The sequence below is a fragment of the Mobula birostris genome, chromosome 6 (genome assembly GCF_030028105.1).
Source record: "Mobula birostris isolate sMobBir1 chromosome 6, sMobBir1.hap1, whole genome shotgun sequence".
Taxonomy (NCBI): domain Eukaryota; kingdom Metazoa; phylum Chordata; class Chondrichthyes; order Myliobatiformes; family Myliobatidae; genus Mobula; species Mobula birostris.
Genome location: NC_092375.1, coordinates 168,098,147 through 168,116,344, shown reverse-complemented (window position 1 = coordinate 168,116,344; position 18,198 = coordinate 168,098,147). Strand labels below are relative to the sequence as shown.

General features: G+C 38.1%; 1 protein-coding gene across 1 annotated transcript in view; it reads right to left on the bottom strand.

Moving 5' to 3' along the window:
- chn1 (chimerin 1) overlaps positions 1-18,198 on the bottom strand; it is a 112,360-nt gene that overhangs the window by 82,292 nt on the left and 11,870 nt on the right. Inside the window, exons 3-5 of the mRNA XM_072259642.1 lie at positions 13,189-13,227; positions 5,661-5,716; positions 535-566 (exon numbers count right to left, since the gene is read on the bottom strand). Of these exons, the coding sequence (XP_072115743.1) occupies positions 535-566; positions 5,661-5,716; positions 13,189-13,227 (127 nt within the window). The remainder of the gene's footprint in view (positions 1-534; positions 567-5,660; positions 5,717-13,188; positions 13,228-18,198) is intronic.

Genomic DNA, 18,198 nt, shown 5'->3' with positions numbered 1-18,198 from the left:
ACTGGAACCCCCAATAAAGTATTTCTAAAGCATAGTCACTGCTGTGTTTGAGGAATCATGGCATTCAATTTGCACACAGTAAGCTCTAAACTGGTTAAAAACGACTAAACAACCAATTTTTGTATTGTTGCCAGAGGAACAAGTATTGTCTGAGACACTGGATCTAACTTTTCTGATCTTCTTCAATTGTGCCATGGTAACTTATATTCACCTGGGGTCTCAGTTTAAGAATGCATCTGCAGGTTGAAACTTCTGACAATACAGCACTTGCTCAGATCTAATTTAGAGTATAGATTTTTGTGCTTAAGTCTCAGGGTGGAACTTGACCTTATACCTCAGAGGTAGGAATGCTAACACTAAGCCACAGTGGCACCATAAGCCTTACAAATTTGCTACCCAAATAGAAACACAAAGAATGCAGTTTTTATAAAATTCAATTCAAATTATTATTTGACGATTTATTTCCGCTATTCCATTTATAACAATTTTAAACAGTTTTAGGAAACACAAATTAAAAACTAAACCTGCACTCACTCTCTTCCATAGTACTTGGGTCTGTTTTCCACCTGTAAATGAAAAAGAAGTCTACTTGTTTAAAAAAAACATTATAATGCATGCATAAGCTGTATTGTAAAATTAACCAAAGAAATAAGAATTCTGCTTGGCGTTTAACAATTGTGCACAATACAATCTTTCACTATAATATTGGCTCAGCTGTGGCTCATGCAAAGGACAAAAAAATTGTTTCAGGCATGTGCCCTAATGCTTTTGGCGAAGTCTTTACCAAAATTATGGCTAGTCAACATCTAGCCTGCAATGGCCATAGGCATCCCATCAGTATTAAGAACCTTAAGGTACTTGTCTTTGTATTATTTACAAAAATAATATTTTTGGCATAATAAAATTAAAGGATGTTTTCTAAAAAGAGCAAATAGAAGATGGTGTTAGCTGGATTAAAAGTGCAGCATAAATGTTTAAATTTGGAATATTATCAACATATAGAAACATTTTAAGCTGAAAAGATTAAGAAGTCTGTGAAGCAATTCCGAGCAGTTCTACCCCCGAATAAATACTTAAAATCCTCAAAGGTATATCTCTCATTGTAAGATATTAGTAACTGCATGAACGGAATACCTTACAGCTAAACTGTATTTATTTATTTATTGAGATGTGGTGCAGAATAAGCCCTTCCGTCCCTAATTAAATATGAAAACAAAGTGCCGGACTGACTATGCCAATAAATATATGCCTGCCAATTTAATAAAGACAAGAACCCTTGTGGGTGTTAAGTCCCCTGCTTCAGAATACACAGATCATTTTGAGCTACTGAGAGTTTGAAGTTAACAGTTTAAACAGTATTTAATATTCTAACCTTTTCAAAGCTGTCATGTACTAACTGTAACAATTGAATGTATTTTGCATCTGCTGCCTTTTTAAAATAAAATTATTTATATTCCCCTTACGTATAGTCTGACAAACAAGATTTGAGATCACAATTATGCAATTCTTCATGGCACAAAAACGAAACTTTTAAATTACATAGAAATGTCTGAGGTACAAGTATAAACTTGTGCAATAGGTGCAGGGTTCTTAGAAATCTGATTTGTAATCCTCCATAGTGCAAGCATGTGACATCTACACATGTTAAGAAATGTGAGTTGTTAAAAAGAAGTGTTCATTGATTTACTTTCTTTTTCTACACAAATTTTACAAGAACAAATGTTATTACTTATTATGAATTTCTGGGTAATGATTTGAGAATTTTGTAAAGGCAATATCTGTAACCAAATGGCCATAATGTAGTGGTCTTCATTTATAACACATAATATCAGAAGAGTGGAGAGAAGCATAGCAGTAAGGCAGCAAGTAGGGAGAAATGTGCAGTAAACTGGGCAGAGTAGACTGAAAGGTTAGGGAGCATGAAAGGGCTGTAAGGTTTAACTGCATACACTTTAATGCAAGAAGGTGGATGAGCTCAGAGCATGGGTCAGCACTTTAAATTATGTTGTTACTGAAATCGCAGAAATTTGGCTGATGGAAGAGCAGCACTGTTAATGGTTCCAGGGCTTTAAAGACATGCTTTCCTTCATAGATCGAGACATGGAATACAGCATTTGGGATATTATCATATTACTTTTTCAAAACACTGAGCAGACTACACTCAGAGTATTATCTGCAGTTCTGGTTGCTATACTAATGGAAGAATATGGTTGCCTTTGAGGTACTACAGAAGAGATTCACTGTAATGTTATTAAGATTGAAGGATTTTAGCTATGAAGAGAGATTGAATAGGCTGGGCTTGTTTCCCTGGAGTGAAGGCAGCTGATAGAGGTATATAAAACTATAACAAGTATAGATGGGTAAATGGTCAAAATCTTTTCCAATATTAGGGGTATCAAAAGCAAGAAGACGTAGGTTTAAGGTGAGAGGAAAGAGTTATAAATGGGATTTGACGGGGAAATTTTGTTTTCACACAGACAGTGGTTGATATCTGGAATTCACTGCCAGAGAAAGTGGTGGAATTTAGATACAATCACTATGTTTAACAGTCATTTAGACAGCTGCTTAAATAGGCAAGACGTAGAAGGATACAGACCTATTGCAGGTAAATGGAATAAATACACAGTATATCAGCAAAAAGGTTGGTATGAAAACAGTGGAGGGCCTGTTTCTATGTTGTACAACTCCAAATTACACTATTTTAGTTCAAATATTAGAACATTAGAAAGTTTTTGACAAGAACAGGCTATTCAGCCCAACAAAGCTTGCCAAATTCCTATTCACATATTGTGTTTAAATAACTATCAAGTTTAGATTTGAACTGGGTAGCTTGTTCCATGTGTCCACAACTCAATATGTAAAGAAATGCTTCCTGATGTTAGTCTGAAATCTCCCTTTAACCAGTCCCCACATATGGCTGTGTCCTCATTGATGAATTAATTTAAGTAGCAGCTGGCATCCACCTTACTTATGCACTTAATGATTTTGAACACTTCTAGCACGTCTCCTTTCACTCTACGTTTACTTAGGCTACAAAGATTTAATTCTTTCAATCTTTCTTCAAAGCTCTTACGTTGCAGACCTGGAATGAGTCTTGTTGCCCTTCTCTAAACTCTCTCTAGTGCTTCACACCCCTCACAAAATATGGAGACCAAAACTGTACACAGTACTCAGTATGTGTGATGTGTAAGCATATTATTTCACTGCAATAAATATCTGATAATCTAAAAACAGCTTTACTAAATCTCTTTTCTTAACTTCCAAAATATGCTGACTGTGAGTCATGTTGCCAGCTGCATAACATTACATCAGCAGGTCACTCTTCATATATAGGTCAAGAGAGCAAGGTATTTAAATATGAGACCTCACAGTCAAATCAAGTTCACATCTTTCTCAATTTTATACCATACGATTAAGATCACTTGAAAGTAATCACGAGCACAAGGTTTGGTGATTTTTGCTCCTTAGTCCAAGGTCAATGAAGCTAAGTATCTCTTTCTCCATAATTATTTAATCGTGTACTGTCTTCAGATTGAGTGAAACCTTTAATTTGCAATTTAAAAAAGCAAACAATTAGGGAATTAGAGTGTAATCCTATTTTAAATTCAAGAATTATACTGAGGATGTGTAAAAAAAAACATTTAGAAATCTTTGTGAAGAAATCTGAGACAAATTTAACTAAATTTATTTTTTTTATTTTGTTGTATAAAAGCTGTGGTAAAAAACTAATTTATAAAATGTACCTATAGTTTCAAAATGTAAATTAAATGGTTTTACATTAAAACTCCTCTATTCAGGTATCCTTGGAAATTTGATCATGCTGGACTAACAGGTTTTCTGGGCTAATGGATGTATTGTTATTTATACCCAAACACTTATATTTCAGTTTTTACGTTACATATTACACGGTTGTACGGTAAACATTTCAGTGACCCTGTGAGTTCAAACAGAGGAAAATATATACACACTCTCTACTCACATCTGGATGCAAAACTATCCTATTCTTGACTCTTGGTGCTCTGAACCCCAACTGAGCTTCAGGCTAGTCTGGATCCTAACCTTGGCTGCACTCCAGGGCCTTGCTTCTGGCCACATACCTTGTTTGCAATCTGGACACTAGGCTCACAAATCATACTAATAACTGAGCTAGATACTGAACCATCAGGATTTCAAAAGAATCAGATGCTGGACTAATGGAACGTTACTATATTTGGAACAACTATTTGGAAAGGACTTCTTATTTAAAGACTAAAATAATTTGCCTGAAACTTGAAGTTTAAATAAAATAATAAAATAAATAATATTCAGAGTAAATGTTCTCTTGATTTTCAATCCTGCTACTATAATGCTTTAGGTGTATAATTTCTGCATCAGTTATCATATGTAATATCACAATAATTTTTTGCATATTCATTTATCAATATCCATTTCCAAATTCTGTGGCTACATTACAGCCTTCCTAAAGGTTTCCCTGTTACAGATCACCAGACTTACGGTCACACCCTCTTCTCATTCTTGCAATCACTTCTGCTAACATTACCTTAACTTTGGCAAATTCACTGCCACTACCATAAAAATCTGAAATTTCATTTCCATCTTCTTTCTAGAACCAAAACTCCACAAAACAGTACTGACTTAAGGAATAGTGACATCTTTCCTAGACATTTATGCAAAACTTCTCAGTATTATCAATGTTCATGCAAAAATTTGTTTAAAAAATCCTCCTGGCCATGAAGGGGTGTAGAGATAGAAATAAGTAACAGCCCCTTTTACAAAGCCAAGATTTTTCTGGTGAGGCATTCTTTTAATTTGTACAATGCACAAAACAAGAAGAGATCACAGATCTGTTCTAGAATATCCTATTTAAGAGATAACCACAAACATAAAAATCTCATTAATTAAAAAAAAAGACAGTCTGCTCAGGCAAACTGGGGCCAAGTTCTAGTTCAGATTGTGTACATACAGCAGGACTAGAGGAAGAACTGATTTAAAAGGTGACACCTAGCTTGCTAATAGGGTCAGTGGGACAGTTATTGCCCCTGTCACATAGTTACTCTGAATTAAAATAAAGTGGGGGAGGGGCAAGAATTAACTTTAAATACCACGACGCTTGCATACTAAACAACTGCAAGTTTACAAACTGGTTTACATCAGCATCAACCAACTTTGTAGTGACCAACTTTCAAAAGACTGTAGAAATGCACTCAGGGACATGGGTGAGATTACCATGTCCACTGCATCTGTCAAGGAGTTCACTATTACTACTATCTCATGAAATTTTACTATAAAAGGCAAACTCCTAATCATAACTGGAAATAGGATCTGCAGTACTGAAATCAACGACTAAGGCAGACACAAAATTTCTGACAACAGCATTTCCTCTGGGATTGCTACCTTGGTGATAGTCTTTTTGTTGAATTGTGCATTAATTTGCTCAATAAATTTTGATTTAATAGCAAATCCATTTTTTTAAATATAGGAGTATTTCATCCTGAGCAAAGGCTCAGAAGAGCAATCTAATAAGTTATGGGTTCAGATTCTTATCAAATTTGAAATACAACAGATTGAAATTATTTTGGTAAATGAAATAAAACAGTAACTACTCAATAATAAATCTACTTGACTATAAATTGAAGAAACATGGTCAACGTGGAACCAACCTCACATGTGCATGTAATCCTCCTTGGATTAGGAGCTTCCTGTTGTAACTGATACACTGGAAAGTGGGAAGTGAAAAACCAAAGTTAAATTATAATTTAAGAACACAATTGATACACAATATGATAATAAATTGTTTAAACAGGGGAGACAAAATAAAACATTACCTATATAGGTAACACTGTGGATCAATTGATCTTAAAAGCACAGCAATTTTTTTTCCAAAATTTATAGTGAAAATTGATAGGGCTTATTGTCTTGTTTACTACCACTTTAGCTTGTATTCTATTGAGTTTTTATATGCAGGTGTCACTACTGGAATGAAGTGGTAGAATGTACAGCTGTTTAACTGTACTGCTCACAATCTCCAAATAGAGTAGCTGTCACCCATCTTAACATCATATTTTTGTTTTAATGTTTTTGAAGTGCTAATTTAGCACAATTTAACAAATGAAAAATGACAAATTTAGCACATTCTAGTTTTCCTCTGGTATTCAGAAAGTAGTTTGAATAATATACATCAATAACTTCTGTTAAACAGAAATGGCAACAGTTTAATTCCAGGACTTCATAAATTTACTTCATCAGCTTAGACCTAAAAATGTTTTCAAAGGCGTTCTACCTGAGGAGAAAACATGCTTCAGAATGTTCACATATTTCTAACCAATAAGAAACTGAACAAAGTCATCTCTTTTCTGAGTATCTTCTGAAGTTATAATATTTTGACTGCTTGTGGTGAAGCCAAGAATAGACTGCAAACCTGCTTCAGCCTCAGAAAGGGCATTCTGTATTTTTTCCATTTCAGGGAATATCTAAATCAGCATCAAAATGTAAAACACTCTTTCTGCAGAATGGACTGCAAGCAAAACATTGCCACCATGGGCAGTACAGTGTATTTCATCGAATCAGGTTTGGGTTAACTGCATGGGACCTCAACACAAATTTCACCCTAATAATATGTTTTAGAAAAAAAATACACAAAGCAAAAGGTGATTAAATTCTCTAGAATAAAGATAAAAAATATATACAAAATATTCAAATATTATACCAAAAGAAAAATGTGGTTGCATTACTGGAATTATTAGATACATTTCAATTTAGCCCTAAATAGATTTAAAAGCTAAGTTTAAAAAAAAGTTACTGCAATGCTCAGAAGGTTGAGATCAATTTAACTCCGTACTTTTGATGAATGCACTGGAAAATGTAGTAGCAGTTTTTGTTAAAAATATAAATATTTAAATTTATTTTGCTTTTCCTTATAGAGTCATAGAACACTACAGCATTAAAACAGGTACTTCGGCATGTACTAAATGGGACCATCTAGTATATGCCGAACCATTAATGTCCCATCAACCTGCATCTGGACCATTGACCTCCATAACCCTCCCATACACGTACTTATCCAAAATCTCTCTTAAATGCTAAAATTGAACCCGCATCCACCACTTGCGCTGGCAGCTTGTTCCACACTCTCTTCACCCTCTGATTGAAGAGGTTCCCCCTCATGTTCCACTCCAACATTTCGCCTTTCACCCTTACCCCATCACCTCCAGTTGTAGTCCCACCCAACCTCAGTGAAAAAAGCCTGCTTGTATATACCCTGTTTATACCCATCAATGTTGTATACCTTTATCAAATCTCCTCTTAATCTTCTACACTCTAGGGAATTAAGTTCTAACTTATTCAACCTTTCCCTACAAACCAGGTCCTTAAGTCCCAGCAACATCCTTGTAGTTTTTCCCTGCACTCTTTCAATCTTATTTACATCTTTCCTCTAGGTAGGTGACCAAAATCAGACTCAAATCAGGCTTCACTAATGTCCTATACAATTCCAACATAATATCCCAACCCTTGTACTCATTACATTGATTTATGAACGTAAATGTGTCAAAAGCTTCCTTTACGAACCTATCTAACTATGATGTCACTTTCAAGGAATTTTGGATCTCTCAGTGCCCTGCCACTCACCATGTAAGATCTATCCTGGCCGATCCTCCCAAAGTACAAAACCTCACACTTGGCTATATTAAATTCCATCTGCCATTTTTCAGCCAATTTTTCCAGCTAGCTGGTCCAGATTCCACTGCAAGCTTTGAAAGTCTTCATCACTATCTACTACACCCCTAATTTTGGCATTATCTGAAAATTTGCTGATCTAGTTTACCACATTATCATCCAGGCCTTTGATATATATGACAACAATGGACAACAGCAATTGCTGCAGCACACCATTCGTTAGCCACAAGCCTCTAGTCAGAGACGCAACCAAAGTTCAAAGTAAGATTTATTATCAGAGTACATACACGTCACCACATACAACCCTGAGATTCTTTTTCCTGTAGGCAAACTTAGCAAATCTATAGGACAGTAACTGTAAATAGGATGAATGAACAACACACTGTGCAAATGCAAGTATAAATACATCCACTACCAGTCTGGCTTCTCCCGCGAAACCAATGTCTAATCCAATTTACTACTATATCTTCAATGCCAAGTGACTGAACATTCTTGACCAACCTCCCATGCGGAACCTCGTCAAGAAGAAGAAGAATAGCCCTTAACTCGGCAATGGAGTTATTGGGGCACCGTCTTTTGATGGTGTTTCCGTAGCAAGCTATTCTTGTTTTTACGAGGCCGAGTTGCTAGCTCGACTCTCAACCCGACTTGGATTTGAACTCAGGAACCTTTACTCTGGAGTCTGGCACTGATATTATTGCGCCACCAAGTGGGACAACCTTGTCAAAAGCCTTGCTAAAGTCCATTGTAGACAACATCTACTGCCTTGCCTTCATCTACCTTCCTGGTAACTTCCTCAAAAAACTCTATAAGATTGGTTAGATACTTATCAAGCACAAAGCCATGCTGGCTATCCCTGATCAGTCCCTGTCTATCCAAATACTTATATATCCAAACAAAAGTCAATCTAATCAAGTTTAATTATCATTCAAGCCATGTATAGATACAGCTGAATGAGACAGCTTTCCTCTGGGGCCAAGATGCAAAACATTCAAAATAACAAGCAAACATCAAAAACAGCAAGCAAAGAAGCATATTCACTCAAAAGAAACATATGCATATATATACATACACATATATATATATTCCAAGACCCTGAGCGACAATGTCCAGTGATCAATGATACAGTCACTCAGCAGTGTACAGATGCAGGCAATTCAGCCTGTCATTCCAGTACTCGAATATAGGAAGGCAGCACCGACGGGAGAGGACAGGCCCCAGCCTAGCTCGGATGCCACGCTGTAATTCTTCTGTGTCTTCTCATCTTGTCTGCAGCAGCATGTAAGACCAAAGCTTGAGGCCTAGTCCTCACTACAACTGAGGATGCACAGCTCCCATGTCGACTGTCCCTCCACCAGACAAGGGTAACATACCTGCAGCAACTTACACTATCACTGTCCAACAGAGTCTTGCGATAGCAAGTGAAATGTCCGAGATCATCTCCCACAGTTATACTGCACCAATGCTGATGCTTCCGAGCAGTGGGGAGCAACATGGTCTGCAGCCAGGTCAGCTTCTCTGAACTCAAACCGGCCCCTCCATCGCTCCAATTAGCCCCTTCTCTGACACCAGTCCAGCTACTCTGATCAACGAGCAGCTCACTAATGGAGTAGCCCTGCAGTATCTGAAGTTCTTGGAGTAGAAACAAATTTTACAAAGAAGGAAGCACCTTTCTTGACCCCTGAGAGGCCACCATCTTACCAGAAGTAAGATCCTACAGAATACCTTCCAATGATTTTCCCACTATTGATGTCAGGCCTACCAGCCTGCACTTTCCTGGCTTATTCTTAGAACCTTTCTTAAACAACAGAACAACATTAGCTGTCCTCTAATCCTCCAGCAGCTTACCTGTGGCTAAATGTTTTAAGTACCTCTACTTGGGCCCCTGCAATGTCTGCACAAGCCTCCCACAGAGAGTCCAAGCAAACATCTTGTCATGCCCTGGGGATTTATTCATCCAAATTTGCCTCATGACAGCAAAACATCCTCCACTATAATCTATAAGGTCCATTACCTCGTTGCTGTTTTGCCTCACTTCTATAGACCTTGTCCATCTCCCGAGTAAATAGAGATACAAAAAAAATCCATTTAAGATCTCTTTCATCTTTTTGGGCACCATGCAAAGATTAGCACTCTAATCTCCCAGAAGACTAATTTTATCTCTTGCTATCCTTTTGCTCTTAATATATCAGTAGAAACCATTAGGATTGTCCTTCAACTCATCTGCTAGAGCAACCTCATGCCTTCTTTCAGCCCTCTTGATTTTCTTCTCAAGTGTTCTCTTGCATTTCTTATACTCCATAAGCATCCTATTTGTTCCTACCTGCCTATACCTACTACATACCTCTTAACGAGGGCCTTTATCTCTCGAAAACTAGTCCCTTAAACCTATTATCCTTAACTTCTATTCTGACAGAAATATACAAATGCTGCTCTCAGGATTTCAATTTTTGAAGGCCTCCCACTTACCAAGTACACCATTGCCAGAAAGCAACCGGTCACAATCCACACTTGCCAGATCCTTTCTGATACCATCAGAAATGGTCTTTCTCCAATATAGAACATCAACCCAAGGGCCAGATCTATCCTTTTCCATAATTGCCTTGAAACTAATTTCCTTATAATCACTAGATGCAAAAATTGTTCCCCTAAACAAACTTTTGTCACCTGCCCTGTCTCATTCTCTTAATTGGAGATCTAGTATCACACCTTTCTCTCTGGTTGGGACTCCTACGTATTGATTACGGAATCTTTTCTGAACCCATTTGACAAACTCTTTCCCATCCAGCCCTTTTACAATTTGGGAGTCCCAGTCAATATACGGAAAGTTAAAAATCACCTATTATCACAACCTTATGTTTCTTGCAACAGTCTGCATTATCTCTACAACTTTGCTCCTCTAATTCCTGCAGACTGTTGGGTGGTCTATAATACAATTCCATTAGTGTCGTCATACATTCCTTATTCTGATTCCTCAGTCCTACCCATAAGGCCTCACTAGACAAGGTCTATCCTGTCTGAGCACTGCTATGACATTTTCCTGACTAGTAATGCCACCCCTCCCCCTAATCCTCCCAGCTCTATCACATCAAAAACAACGGAACCCCGGAATATTGAGCTGCCAAATCGGCCCTCCTGCAACTAAGTCTCGCTAATGGCTTCAAATTCCACATGCTAATACATCCACCTTTCCTACAACACTGCTTGCATTGAAAGACATGCAGCTCAGAACATTAGTTCTACCATACTCATCCTTTTGATTCCTGACTTTGTATGTAGGCTTAACAACATTCTTCGCCACAACCACTTCACTATCAGTTCTGGCACTTTGGTTCCCATCCCTCTGCAACTCCAATTTAACACCACCTCCACCACACCCTCCACCTTCCCCCCCCCCCCCACCCATGCAGCACTAAGAAACCTTCCCATTGGAAAATTAGTCCCCACTCCGGTTCTGGTTCAGGTGAAAACCACCCCTTATGTACAGGCATCTTCCCTGGAAGACAGCCCAAATATCCAAAACTCTGAAGCCTTCCTTCCTGCACCAGTCTCCTTAACCACGTGATAAATCATATGGTATTCCTATTTCTGACCTCACTAGCACAATCCTGGAAGTTCTGTCCTTTAACTTAGCACCTAACTGCCTGAACTCACTTTGCAGGACCTCGTCACTCCTAGTACTCATGTCGTTGGTACCGACATGGACCACAACCTGTGGCTGCTCACCTTCCAAGTTAAGAATGCTGTGAATTCTATTCAAGAAGTTCCTGACCCTGGCATCCAGGAAATGACAAACCATCTGAGAAGCACGTTCTCCTTTTAGAACTCTATCACTACAGCTCTCCTGTTCTTCACCTTCCTTTCTAAGCCACAGAGCCACGCTTAGTGTCAGAGACCTGACCCCCGTGGCTTTCCTCTGCTAGTTCAATCCACCCAACAGTATCCAAAGCAGTATACTTATTGTTCAGGCGAATCGTCACAGGCTGCCCATCCCCTTTCCCCCACTTGACAGTCAACCAGTTAAATGTGTCCTGCACCTTGGGTGTAACTACCTCCCTGCACGTCCTGTATATTAACTTCTCAGGCTCCCAAATGATCCAGAGTTCATCTAGTTCCAGCTCTAGCTCCTTAGCACTGTTTGTTAGAAGCTGCAGATGGATACACTTATCGTAGGAGTAATCATCAGGGACACCAAAGGTTTCCCTGCCTTCCCACATCCCGCAAGAAGAGCATTCTACTACGCTGCTTGGCATTCCCACTGCTCTAAATGTGCAATAAGAAAAAGAATAAATAACTAAAAAAATCTACCTGCGGCCTACTTCTCTCCTCACCGAAGCCTCAACTTCCCACTCTAACAGTGGCCCACTCACACAATGGCCACTCCATTTAAATCTCACTTTTTATTAGATCTTGCCAAATGCCTAATTATGCATAATCCAATGTCTCCTATGGAATTGTTGTGCACAAAATGTGCTGAATGCCCCCACTCAATTCTTTTAAACACTCTCCCTCTACACAATCCATTATCTCCTCAGAAACTGTGCATGCAAAAGCATTTCATCTCTGAGAGGACTGTTTTCACCTAGGCTGTTCTGGAACAAATGACAGAATAATGTGTTTCAATCAGACTGCCCTTTCCAATCCACTATCAGATTTGGATGTACCAAACTAATTGACTTCACTCAGCAGCTCAATTGAGAATGAGAAATTTGTAATCACCAAAAAATACATATTGCGCCGAAGAATCACCTATGAATCAGGACTTACGTATATAAATGAATTAATTAACTCTATAACATCTTCTACCATGTGGGTAAACAGTATTCTTTGGGGAGCAATATAAAGGGAAGAAGTTTGATCTTTTCAGTCTCATGGTCAGTGATTCATATGAAGAGAAGAATTTGAAAAGGATATAATTTAAGTTGGGGTAGTAACATTCTGGCACATTTTTCTTCCAAATATTTTTACACTTTGATAATTTGTGGCACTTCACTTAAGACCCAGCTGATAAATCATAGAACTCACCCAACTGAGGCAAGTGAGTTCCAGTGAGAGGCAGCTCTGTGACTTGAACTCGTGACCTTCTGGTTGGAAGTCGAGTGTTGTACCACTACAGCTATTGGGCTACCAAGACTTTATCATTTCTGAAGTCTTCAGATAATCTATATACAATTATTGAAAGTACTGTAAGACACTTCATTCATGAGGAAATTAATAGATTCTTCTACAATACAGTACTTCAGTTAGAGACTTCAACTTAGCAAATTTCTCTTTAGAAGAACATCATTAAAAAGTAGCTAAAACTATATTCTTCCTAAAACATAGTTGCATGGATAGCAAAAGAATACTTGTTGAGAAGCTACCTCAATCTCAAAATTCAGCTACTTATCTAGGGATATGGGAAGGGATATCAAAAAACTGGAAAGGTTGTTTCAGGAACTTGCTTTTGCAATATATGCAAGTCCACTTTAAATCTTCTGATTTGAATGTTAATCAAAATAAGTTTGTACTTACAGTAAGATTTCCAAACTGGAGGCTTATATTCATCATTTTCTGTGTACAAAAAAAGGTGAAGAAAAATTACAAGAAAGGAAATTAAACTTATTGAACAAGTATTATTGACAAATTATCCTATGGGATCATTCCTAATTTTATACAGAAGCTGAATTAATGATGGAGAAGAGATATTTCTGTATGGTAGGTTTAATTTTCAAACAACTTGCATGTTTCAGGAAGCTGTTCATTCAATTGTTCCGTATTACAGAGTAGGGCAACATTACTAGTTTATACTTGACCCAAAGCCAAACAAGCAACACCTCCTTAAAACCCTTAACCAAATAATTTTTGGACCAAAATCCTGACTAGTGGTAGCAAGCCAGTGACTCTTGAAAGATTCTCCACCAATACACTATAGGTTGCTAGCTTACCCATTTTATTAGTTGATCTTTTATATGCAGTAGATTAAAAAATAATAGAAATACTAGCCAAAGGCAAAGCTGAATAGTTTCACTTTCATACTCCAAAAATATAATCTTCCAGATCAAACTTAGTTAGTATTATTAAATGCACATCTTGGAAACCAGCCTCCCTTCCATGGACTGTCCACACTTCACTGCGTGAAGCCAGCATAATCAGACTAACTATTGTGGACATTTTCTGTTTGCCCCTTCCATCAGGCAGAAGATACAAAAGCCTGAAAGCACATGAGGATTAAGGACAGCTTCTATCCCACTGTTATAACGATATTGAATGGTTCCTTAGTATGATGAAATGGACTTGAACCCTGAATCTACCTCATTATTACATTGCACCTTATTGTCTACCTGCACTTTTGCTGTAATTGTAACACTTCTTTCTGCATACTACCTCAATGCACTGTTGTAATAAACTGATCTGCATGAACTGTATACAAGACATGTTTTGCATTGTACCTTGGTACATGTGACAATAATAAATCAATTTATCAGATCACTTTTAAATTTCTCCCCTCTCATCGTAAACCTATGCCTTTTGTTCTCGACTCTCCTGCCTTGGAAAAAATACTATACCCTATCCATTCCCCTCTTATTTTTTTTTAAACTTCTGAGGTCATCCTTCAGCTTCCTATATTCTAGTGAGAATTAATTCAGCCTACCTGATCTATCCTTATAACTGCAGATCTGCCTTCCAGGCAACATCTTAATTAATTTCTTCAGCACTTTCTCTGTTGCTATCACAACATTCCTGTAGCATGGCAACCAGAGCTGCATGGACTTCTCCAATTGTGGTCTAACCAATATTTTGTGCAACTGTAACATTATGTCCCAATTTTTTTTTAATACTCAATGTCTTGGCCTTGGAAGGCAAGTATTACAAGTGCCTTTTTCACTATCCTATCCACCACTGTCACCACTTTCAACAAGCTATGGACTTGCATCCAAGTTTCCTCTGTACACCATTAAGGTCCCTGCCATTTTTTCCATACGTCTTACTGAATCAGTATTAGATTATGTCCAATTCAAATTATGAATCAAAATAGGAATGTACCAACTCCCAGTTGAGCCATGTATTAATTTATTTAATAATTTTGAGAGTGCAGAATTTGTATGTTCCTGTCAGGATTAAAGGCAAGGTGAATAGGAATAAGGAATCTTGGTTCTCAAGGGATATTGCAACTCTGATAAAGAAGAAGAGGGAGTTGTATGACGTGTATAGGAAGCAGGGAGTAAATAAGGTGCTTGAGGAGTATAAGAAGTGCAAGAAAATACTTAAGAAAGAAATCAGGAGGGCTAAAAGAAGACATGAGGTTGCCTTGGCAGTCAAAGTGAAGGATAATCCAAAGAGCTTTTACAGGTATATTAAGAGCAAAAAGATTGTAAGGGATAAAATTGGTCCTCTTAAAGATCAGAGTGGTCGGCTATGTGCAGAACCAAAGGAAATGGGGGAGATCTTAAATAGGTTTTTTGCGTCTGTGTTTACTAAGGAAACTGGCATGAAGTCTGTGGAATTAAGGGAAACAAGTAGTGAGATCATGGAAACTGTACAGATCGAAAAGGAGGAGGTCATTGCTGTCTTGAGGAAAATTAAAGTGGATAAATCCCCGGGACCTGACAGGGTGTTCCCTCGGACCTTGAAGGAGACTAGTGTTGAAATTGCAGGGGCCCTGGCTGAAATATTTAAAATGTCGCTGTCTACAGGTGAGGTGCCGGAGGATTGAAGAGTGGCTTATGTTGTTTTCGTTGTTTAAAAAAGGATCGAAATGTAATCCGGGAAATTATAGGCCAGTAAGTTTAACGTCGGTAGTAGTTAAGTTATTGGAGGGAGTACTAAGAGACAGAATCTACAAGCATTTGGATAGACTGGGACTTATTAGGGCGAGTCAACATGGCTTTGTGCGTGGTAGGTCATGTTTGACCAATCTACTGGAGTTTTTCGAGGAGGTTACCAGGAAAGTGGATGAAGGGAAGGCAGTGGATATTGTCTACATGGACTTCAGTAAGGCCTTTGACAAGGTCCCGCATAGGAGGTTAGTTAGGAAAATTCAGTCGCTAGGTATACATGGAGAGGTGGTAAATAGGATTAGACATTGGCTCGATGGAAGAAGCCAGAGAGTGGTGGTAGAGAATTGCTTCTCTGAGTGGAGGCCTGTGACTAGTGGTGTGCCACAGGGATCAGTGCTGGGTCCGTTGTTATTTGTCATCTATATCAATGATCTGGATGATAATGTGGTAAATTGGATCAGCAAGTTTGCTGAGGATACAAAGATTGGAGGTGTAGTAGACAGTGAGGAAGGTTTTCAGAGCCTGCAGAGGGACTTGGACCAGCTAGAAAAATGGGCTAAAAAATGGCAGATGGAGTTTAATACTGACAAGTGTGAGGTATTGCACGTTGGAAGGACAAACCAAGGTAGAACATACAGGGTTAATGGTAAGGCACTGAGGAGTGCAGTGGAACAGAGGGATATGGAACAGGAAGGATATAAATAAGGTTGAAAGAGTGCAGAGAAGGTTTACAAGGATGTTGCCGGGACTTGAGAAACTCAGTTACAGAGAAAGGTTGAATAGGTTGGGACTTTATTCCCTGGAGCGTAGAAGAATGAGGGGAGATTTGATAGAGGTATATAAAATTATGATGGGTATAGATAGAGTGAATGCAAGCAGGCTTTTTCCACTGAGGCAAGGGGAGAAAAAAACCAGAGGACATGGGTTTAGGGTGAGGGGGGAAAAGTTTAAAGGGAACATTGGGGGGGGCTTCTTCACACAGAGAGTGGTGGGAGTATGGAATGAGCTGCCAGACGAGGTGGTAAATGCGGGTTCTTTTTTTAACATTTAAGAATAAATTGGACAGATACATGGATGGGAGGTGTATGGAGGGATATGGTCCGTGTGCAGGTCAGTGGGACTAGGCAGAAAATGGTTCGGCACAGCCAAGAAGGGCCAAAAGGCCTGTTTCTGTGCTGTAGTTTCTATAGTTTCTATTAATATATTTAATACACAGCTCAAACCACGAATCAGTGGAAGTCATCATCAACATTGTGAAACATAAATACAATTTGATACAAGTTACAATAACGACCTCACCTGAGCAACCAAGCATTTCATATCATTATGTCAGCCAGGCTGTGTTATTTTCTATATGCCAAAGTTCAACAAGTGACATGAAATTCTGTGAAGGCCCAGTTAGGTTAAACTCATTTGGAAGTTTAATGGTAAACTGTATATGCAATCTATCTCAGTTAAGTCACAGTTAGAAATGTTCAAATGGATGACCTAATGTTATTAACACAACTCTTAACAGCACCTATGTTTCTTTGCTCCATTACAATTTTCAAGCTAATAAGTCCAATTGGCCTTCCTTTAACTTTTCTTCTGTAAACTGACAGAATGAAGCAAAATGCTCTGGAAAAATCTGATCACCTGTTACAAGCCTTGCTTCAGAAATATACAGCTCAAATAAGTGCTGACATATGAAGAGAAATTACTATTTTGAAACAAACAGAAATTTTAAATGTTGTAGATTGTTATCATTGTGAATTTCTCCTTTTGCTCTCAAATACAAAATGTAAATATACTGTCCACAGACTTCCTGATCTTCAAATCCCAAACTTCACATTGTGCTTTGGAAGTTGCCTGTATATGTTTCTGTTAATGTATGTTTTCATCATAGCATTTTTATTGTTGTGAAATACTCCACTGTCAAAGAATTCTATCAAACAAAACAGGGCACATAGACATTCAAAGAGCCTAGTCAATGAGGTACATTTTACAAGGATACTCTCTCAATTAGAGAACATGTCTTATCAAGAAAGGCTGCATAAGTTAGGGCTTTTCTCTTTGGAGTGAAGGAGGATGAGAGATGACATGATAGAGGTGTACAAGATTATGAGATATATATATATATATATTAGGACAGTAAGTGCCTTTATCCCCAGGGCAGTAGTGGCCAATGGTAGAAGGCATCCTTTTAAGGTGAATATTGGGAAGTTTAGGGGAGATGTCAGAGTAGGATTTTTTAAAAACAGAGTGGCAAGTCCCTTAAATACACTGCTGAGGTGGTGAGTGAGGCTGATAGATTAGTGATATTTGAAACTCTTAGGCACATGGATGAAAGAATAACGGTGGGTTATGGGCTGTGTAGGAGGGAAAGGTTGGAGTTATCAGTGAGTAAGTTTCTATAGGTCTGCACAACATCATGGTCCAAAGGGCCTATACTGTGCTGTACTATGTTCTATATCAGTAATAAAATAAAACATGAAGAATCAGGGAAGTTAGATTACAGATTCAGAGCCCATGACAGCAAAGGAAACCTTGGAGGAGAATTAAAGTTGAGAACAAAAAAAACGGAATTAGAGAAGATGTTAACAGATGATATTACTAAGATTAGGAGCAGATAAGAAGATACAAGATGAGATTTTCAAATAAAAATTGTTATTTAAATGGTGTTATAAGTGAGCAGGTACAGAATGATAGTGAACATGCAGGTTAGGGAACAGGCAGCAAACAATGGAAAATCACAAGTTTACAGAGTGTAAAACCACAGACAACA